At 41.2% G+C, this 8,545-nt stretch overlaps 1 protein-coding gene across 2 annotated transcripts; it reads right to left on the bottom strand.

Annotated features, from left to right (window-relative positions):
* Nucleotides 1–4,679: 4,679 nt before the first annotated feature.
* LOC107218767 (rho GDP-dissociation inhibitor 1) lies at nucleotides 4,680–8,471 on the bottom strand. 2 transcript variants are annotated; one of them, XM_046737655.1, is made up of 5 exons: nucleotides 8,122–8,471; nucleotides 7,276–7,468; nucleotides 6,942–7,166; nucleotides 6,795–6,803; nucleotides 4,680–5,668 (listed from the first exon to the last, which is right to left on the bottom strand). In XM_046737655.1, exons 2-5 carry the CDS (start codon nucleotides 7,457–7,459, stop codon nucleotides 5,469–5,471), a joined length of 618 nt encoding a protein of 205 aa, XP_046593611.1. In that variant the 5' UTR covers nucleotides 7,460–7,468; nucleotides 8,122–8,471; the 3' UTR covers nucleotides 4,680–5,468. The 2 variants fall into 2 exon arrangements, with proteins under 2 accessions (XP_046593611.1, XP_015512250.1); XM_015656764.2 differs by lacking the exon at nucleotides 6,795–6,803 and having other exon boundaries at nucleotides 8,122–8,460.
* Between the last annotated feature and the right edge of the window lie 74 nt (nucleotides 8,472–8,545).

Genomic DNA, 8,545 nt, shown 5'->3' with positions numbered 1-8,545 from the left:
CGGAGAAGGGTGGCAACACATGGTGGTTCCACCGTGTGGCAATATCATGGCAACGAGAGTCTACCCGTGATCCTTTGCGCCGCGATTCCTGGCCAATCAGCGGACTCCCTCGCCACCTCTCGACGACGTCCGAATTTTTGGACGCCGCGCCGATCTACGATAAGACTGATCGCTTTTTTACACTTGAGAAATATTTATGAAATAACTTTTCGATGCCAATTTGTGAGAAAACCCGTAAACCGAGACCTACATTTATTTTCACATGCATTAAAGAGATACAGAGGACACTGTGTGGCGCGATTGTACCTCATAGTTCCCACCATACCATGGTGGAAGGATTGCATTATAATACATCCACAATGACCATGACCGTTCAAACGTCACAGGTATAATACGTTGTGATGATTGAATGCAGGACCGTGATTTAATTGATTTACTCGGAAAATTTCACTCGAGTATAACAGTAATATGCCGCACGGTCTATGATCGAGAGGATAGGATTAGGTATATTCTGTTAAGAAATCATACGTGTGTCGTTAATACCAATTAAACAACAAATGCGCGGCCTTAGCGCGAATTAATTTAATCTTCAACAGGCGATGGCCTTTCGAGCGCATCTAATTGGACTCTACTGTATAATTTTTAGGAATCATGGTCTGTAAATTTTCAGGTCGCTCGCAAATCTTTTACAGCTAATTCTCAGCATTAATAGTCACTGCGCTGATTCTGGAGTCGATGAATATTCACAATTAAAGGCGATTCATTTATAATACACGACACCGGCCGTGTATGAAAAAGTGAAGGAATACACGGACCATACATGTACACACTGTGTATTCAATACGTGGTATAATGGTTAATTCTCAATCGTATAATATCTATAAGCTGGGGCTAGAACTTTATCGCATATACCTATGTTATGAAAACAGGATGACGTTGTAGATGTTACCATCGCGTCCTTTCCAAACGGCCTGTCTTTTTTTACACCCGAAGCAGGCCAGGGGGTCGTCGAATGCTGTTGGTTTATCAAGATCGGTTCAGAATTTGATTCGTACTCGTTGTAATGTGACGCATTGAAAGGTTTTCGAACATGTCCTCAGCACTGCACAATTTTGGAAACGAAGAAAGAATACGTTTGAATTGAAAGTTTCCATCCGGTCGGATATACGTACCTCGCGTGTAATCCCGAAAAAGCGTTCTAATCTAAGTGATTATCTGCCATCGCTTTGTGCCCCGTAGTGTTGGATATTCTCAACTCGGGTCCGTTGAAAATTTCGATCCCTCAAATAATTGTAATGAGCGACTCGCGATGTTCTTCTGAAAACCAATGGAATAACCTGTAAGAATTCCGATGGACCGCAATAACTGACGCGCGTTTCGTATAGTTATAAGTCGCCCGCGGAAACAAACAAGTTTTCCCTCGTAATTGTAGGAGGACATTCGTGGCTTTTCCACGGTTTCCTTTGCAGGGAACGAGATGTTCTCCACACAGGTGAGGTTCGTACAGCGATGGAGGGAGGGACCACTCGTTCGCTGGTGTGAGGTCTCGGAGCCAGCGTCCCTGATTGTCAAAACGGAAAACGATCTTCCACGATACCCTGACGCTTGGTGGGCAACTTTATGCAGAAATGGGTCCTTGGAATTCGGAACTTGTGCGGCAGTCACAGATCTTAAACTCCTGGAAAACTTGCTTCTGTCATCGCTGATCGTTCGCGATTCGCTTCCGGTCCAATCGGCATCGTTGCATCCGCTGCTGTTGGTTATACCTACAGAAATAATTCCAAACTAGTCGATCACCATCGCAACTCGCCATGTCCTTGCGAATCAGGGAGGAAGAAAAGAACGTGAGTATTCTATGGACTTGAGCCTGTGCGTTGCGTTGATGATTCGGTCGTATTTTATTACGGTGTGGCCGCAATTGTACAATTTCGTCATGGTAGTGCGTGATCGAATCTTATTGTTTGCCGCCAACCTGCCGGCACATAAATTACGGAACCGAATTTTCAGATACCCGCTATTCTCACCGCCAGAAATACGCCAAGTCTTACCCTCGGGTACAAAATTCGAACCGCGAGTTCGGCTGCGGGATCGAATTCCCGAAATCGCGCTAGGAACAATCTGTCGCCGATTTAAGCCGCCACCTGAGTGCGGTTCGAAGTTCGCATTGACTGTTGTACTAACGATTTATGCAGCTGCGTGTGACAGCGGAACCTACCGTAGGTTCGGACCGTTTTCAGGAGCTTGAATACCGCGTAATAACGAAAAGTGACTGCAGTTTTATAAGTTTTTCATCGGCTAGATTATCATACATCGAAGAAAGTTCCACCGGGCCTTCACACAGCTTTTAACCAGTATTGCACTCCTCGATCGGGGGTTCCGTTTCCGGTGCTGGTGTCGAACGCGCCGAGCAGCTCTGCCGAATGGTATCATCTTCCGGATCCCCTGTGACCAGCGGGTCGACGCCCAAGTTGCCCGGTTTTAAACTATCAAGTTATGCGGAGATTTTCTGCTGTCTTTGGTCCGGCCAAGATTCACCTTAAAGACTCTTCTCCCTCATCCGGAAGCTCAGGACCGAGTTAGTCGTAGGCTAGACGCGTTGTGATTCCTCGCCGACGATGCAGTCGCCCTCGACAATATTCCATAAGTTGGTCATATTCCCAGTTCATCCCAGATGCGGTGCAGCAGTTATGCTTGGTGCGTTTAAACTGAGAGTGCTCGAACGACAGGGGTTAGTCCAAATTTTCGTCGTCTCCGTGACGTTATTACACATTTCGGGTACAGCCGAGCGATTTTATTCGCTCCATCTTTCGATCATTCTATCGTGGGACGTAACGAGAATCCCCTCCGCGATTGTTCTCGATCTTTGGCTCTTCGCACATAGTTCCTTGGTTCTCCGTTCCATATTCATGCGTAGCGATTCAGGAATTAATTGAGTGGACGAAAAAAGCCCGATGCGGGGATATCTACGAAAATATGTGTGTATTTCCGATTAGAAAGAGCGAAGAAAAGATCGAATAATCGAGGGAAAAAGCTCACAATCGTATGGATATTTCGATCAAATCTGAACAGGCTTCAAGATGTACAAAGTTGTCGGCATATCTGTATCTTATGCAAACGAACAATATTTTATCATGACAATGATGATATTACGACTATAAATTATAAGATTCTGTATCGAGAACAAAGTCGAAGACATTAATCAGCCGAACATGAACCGATAGTGTGTTACACTGTGCATAGTTTGAAACCTTAATGCGCAAAGACGTAGTTTCGTCCGTGCGGTAATTAACCAATTGAAATTTCAAGGAAACCCACGGCGCAGAACTGGGGCCCTGTGGGTGTGCGATTTATAAGTAGTTTTCGAGAACAGGCTAACTGGACCTGCCCCGACGGCTAGATGTAACTTATTTGCAAAGGACTTGTGCAAATAAGGACGCCACAACCCAGATTTCAAGCTTTGAATTTTACATATTATCGCGTTAAACGATGCAATGAAATAAATATTCCGTTTCCAGGTAGGTTCGAAGTGAGTAAAGCGGCTCTACAATCGGGTACCATTACCCATATGAGTGCAATACTGCGAGAAACATAAAAATCATACATCTCCGTTAGGAGTTTTGCCAGAGGCAAGTAGAAAACGGGACTCCTAGTTGGGAATTGGAAGAGTCGAGTTCGCTGACCGAAGTCGGTACAGCCAGAGTAATGGCTTGCTGTCCGGCAGGTAAGTATGTATGTATGTATGTACATACCTACATGTATTGTATGTATCCGCATACACACAAGCTGGTGCACCTTGATGCTTCTTTGTAGCGTGTGAATTGACCGTGACGATTCTTGAAAAGCACCGACGGCACATACGACAAGCATCTAATGAAATTTTACGCAGCGATTGAAATCGAACTGACGATGAATCGGCTTATGAAACTATTCTTCCCGTGTCCCTACAAATTCGTTTATCCCCTCAATTATTGTCACTAGCCGGTTATTGGAGGTTCGAAATCTGTCGAAGAAATTTATACGTCATAATAATGTTGCACGGTGCAAGAATTTCATAATTATTTATACATGATAAATGAATCGTATACTGTAAACAGTTAATATATACAGAGTGTGTTGTTGCAGATTGTCCTTATCTCTGAGTAATTTGGACTGTCACCGCATCAAGTTTCATTGAATGTTATTATATCTTTTTTGTAGTGGATCAGATAGGACAGGGAAGATACTTTGACAGGTCGTGTAGTCCATGTATCATCGTTATACAAAGTGATCGGTTTTTATCGTCTCGGGCGAATGTTTGAAAAATAAAAAGTGGTATGAGAAAACTTTCATAAGAAACTTACGAGGTATTTAAAGAGGAAAGATAATGCTGATATGGCTTGGCTTATGGGTTTCATCATTTTCCAAATTTCGCGCGCAACATCTGATTTCAGTTAGGGAACACCCATTTTGAGTACGAGCAGCTGATAGTGATATCAGCAAAAAAATTTCTTCAAATCTCGGAAGCGACAAAATCCACAAGTCAACCCACATCGGCATTATTTTTGATTTTCGTACGGTATTTGCGATACTCGCCCGGGGCGATCAAAACCACCCACTCTGTATTAATTTAATAATCATCGGCTTGCCGTGTTCTTGAATCTCTAATAATCACTTGTCTCATCATAATCATCCTTCTCATACGATGTTTATATACGTTTAATTCCATTCGTTTACTTCGGCATACATTGCGTATGTATATACCTACATACACACATATGTATATACATATTTATACATTGTATGAAAATTAACGTACGAAATTGAAAAATTCATCAAACCTTTTGCTTTCTAATATCATTCTTTTCTTATTTTACCTATTCTAATATATAAATCCTATATTTACCTGTCCACTTGAGGCAGAAAAATAATTTTCATCAGCACCAAGAGGCACTAAGATTTTTAGTCTGCAATAATTATTTCGTATCTGCACAATTATTCATTCAACTGTCAGTTTAGTTTCAAATATTTAGATTATCTTAGCAATCGTATATTTTTCTTTTCCTTTTATTTTTCACTTTCTTATTTTCAGCCTCTAAACGGAAACTTCGTACGAAGTGCGATTCGGAAAAGGAATTTTAATTTATTCTAGCACGACATGAGACACGATTGATCTTCCACGATGTATTGTAACGGTGCAAATACTAAATAATAACCGCTGTTATATAACAATTGGTGTGTGTGTGTGTGTGTGTGTGTGTGTGTGTGTGTGTGTAATGATGGCATCGTTGACATACCCCAGTAGCAAACAGTGGATGCGCGGTTAAAGTTTTGTTTTGGCGAAATTCTTTAAAATTATTTCTTATATGTTATGTAACAGTAATTCCTATAATTAATTGCGTACCATAATTTCAGAATAATTCAGGGTCGTACACCCCGAGATGGCTCCACTCAATTATGGATTGGAACAAACTGTAAGCGATTTGAAAATTTTACTCCTTCCAGTCCTTCTTGATGTCAAAAGACCACTCCCACTTCAAGTGTTCGTGTTTATCGTCGTCCGTGAACAAGGAATTCACTGTATAGGAACCTCTGGCCATCACACCGGCTGGTGCATCTTCTGACGGGGTCGTGTAAGACTGGATTTCTGATTTGGGAGGATAAGATCCCACCATATGCGTCATTCTGTCAACTAAAATAAGGAAATTCAATTAAAGGATTAGATCTGTTTAATCAATACTATATCTATCGTTCGACCAAAGGTTTGCCGATTTTTGCATGAAAAAAAAAAAAAAAAACCTGATGAAAGCCAGTTTAATCTAGAACCATAAGAGTTCTATAAAGCAGACCCTTGCAACTAATGCTACGGATCAATTATCTTACTCCCACATCAGACTCGCCAATGTCGCTCGTCTCCGATTTACTCTATGTACTCCCTTACCTGGCACCATCTTACTGTATTTTCTTACACACTTCTTGCTGCTTCTCATACTTCGTTACAATGTATGTGTTGTGCAAGATAATTAACCTTTAGAGGACGGTAACACCCGGATATGGGGGCGACGCATGATCAACACTTTACCCATGATAGTTTCAACTTATTAGATACTTTTTTCTATGCATTTTCTGAAAAAGACCAAGAATCCCGAATCTCCGTCCTTCAAAGGTTAATGTGTCAATAAACCTTGACGCAAACTCAATTAGCTGCACAATGCGCACTACACGTGTGATCCTGTTTGTGGAGCATTGATATAAAGAGAAGAAACTCGTGCGCCAGGTCAACATTCAGGTTCGCTTCACCAAATCCTCATGGTATGCATTATTTGTAGGGTAAACAGAGTAAAGAAGGCACACTTGTAAACGGGGAGTTTTTACGTGAAAGAAAGTGACGAATGAGTGAAACACGATACAGATTTGTTTGTATTTACAGCAGGAATTCGATAGTATAAGGTGCCAACTCAAACTGCGATATTAACTTCCCAGATGTTCGGAGTCCTATCGCAAGGCAGAAATCCAGTTTTTTCCTACATTTCTATATAAACAAATATGCAGCGAAACAATATGGTCACTGTGTTGTCGTAAAATTCTATGAAAAACATTTTTACTTATACATAGTTGAATTGTGGATCAGAAATACGCAAACAATGACTGATACTTTGTGAAATGCCCTGTATGCTTCTTATTTTCAACAACAATTTTTGATGTACAACCACTCTTCTGCTAACATATAAATTCCCTAACATTAGGTATATTTTTTAGAGTGAGTTGATACCCTGTAACATCCAATTTGTAGCGAATTTCTTATTTCTGGTTTTTACCTGTGACTCCTGTGAAATCCAGCGATTTCGGAAAGCGGAGCAAAGCATGAAATATTAATATTATGACACTGGCCAAGAAAGCAGGTTTGCATTTAAGACTACAGAGTTAATAAGTTCATTGAGATGAATGAATAAGTAAATACTAACCGGGCACACCGAGACGATAGGTTTTCTGCACGTATTTCAATCCGTGAACGATCTCTCTCTGAACAATGAAATCAATTCGAATCTTATAGCTCACGCCCTCCTTAATTACAAAGGACTGCTTTTTGAGCTGCGTCAAGTCTCCGGTCAAATCCAGCTCCATATCGGGCCGATCCGTAACACAAAGCGCAAGTTTTTTCACTATCACCTTCCTTGGATCGTCAGGCTCTGGAAAGAAAATCACAAGTTAAATCTTCAAATGTTCACCACCAAAATTGGGAATCAGTAGACGAAAAGGTGGTGATTTTCATTTTGCTTAATTTTGTACTTTACTCACCGACGACAATAGCACCCGCTTTGGCCTCTCCCAGCAGAGTTTCCTTGTACTTGCGCAAACTTTCATCTTCCTTATCCGCCTCTAGAATCTGTTCAATTGTTTTTTCCGGTGGAGGTTTGTAATTTGCTTCAACTTCCAACTCTTCCTCAGGTGTATTGATATGATCTGCCGCAGGGTCTGACATCGTCTGACACTGGAAACATAATCAGTGAATTAGTGATCATTTTGAAATAAGTTGAAAGAATAGCAAAAACTGCAAAGAATTCTTCCCTTCTTACTGTTATCATCACTATAATTATCATTGCAGTAATATATAAGAAATATACCGAACTAGACGCAAATCAAATATCTGCTTACTTTCTCAAACAGTAAGATTCTCCAAATTAAGCTTTATTCATTGTTTTTTTTTTTAAACACATGTGTATATATATATATATTTTTTTTCTTTTTCACGAAATGACAAGCAGACCCCCAGTGGTTCGATGAGTCAACGAGGAAATTTATCGCGCTGATACCTACTCCTCTCTACTGATATTATTTGATAAAAAAAAAAAAAAAAATGACGATTGTGGAGAGAAAATTTGAATTCAGAAGAGATTAGAAAATTTTATCGAACGCGAGTTAATGAAACGGCTTGGAATCGCTCGTGAGGTGACCGTACAGAAGATTGAGGAAATGTTGTATATACGTGAAATCTCGCCAGCATAAAAGCGAAATTATAACCAGAATACATGTAGGTATACACATACCGCAGTTTACCTCCGCACCTTGCGAGGTTTTACAAAATCCGTACGTAGTTTTTGACATACATTAGGCACTTGATGGTACGTAACAATTTATACTTACCTCTTTAGCTTACTGACAGCGTAAGTGGAGAAAAATGTTCGGACCGTCCGCAGAAGGCTAGGAATTATGCAAATCGCTACCGACAACAGTATTCCGCCCCAAGACGACTAGTTATTGCTTTGGCAAGCGGAAGACGCGAACTGAACGCAATATGGCGGGGGACGAGGGCGGGGAACTTCCTGTTTTCTGTTGAACCGTTTAAATCTGCTTTATCGTACGATACGCAAGTTTTGCCGCTTCGTGCACTTTATCGTCTCGTAAATGATCCGCTAATCGGTTCACCCCTCGATTGCCTTTATCTGGCAACGTGTAGCAGAAATTTCATACCACGGTAACGAGATGCCGGATTGCGACGCCATTTTCCTGCTACGTTTTGCCGGCTGGTGAAGTTGATACGGATCCCGAGGCGCGTGCCTCATCAAAT

The sequence above is a fragment of the Neodiprion lecontei genome, chromosome 4 (genome assembly GCF_021901455.1).
Source record: "Neodiprion lecontei isolate iyNeoLeco1 chromosome 4, iyNeoLeco1.1, whole genome shotgun sequence".
NCBI lineage: Eukaryota > Metazoa > Arthropoda > Insecta > Hymenoptera > Diprionidae > Neodiprion > Neodiprion lecontei.
This window is presented reverse-complemented; position numbering and strand designations above follow the sequence as displayed.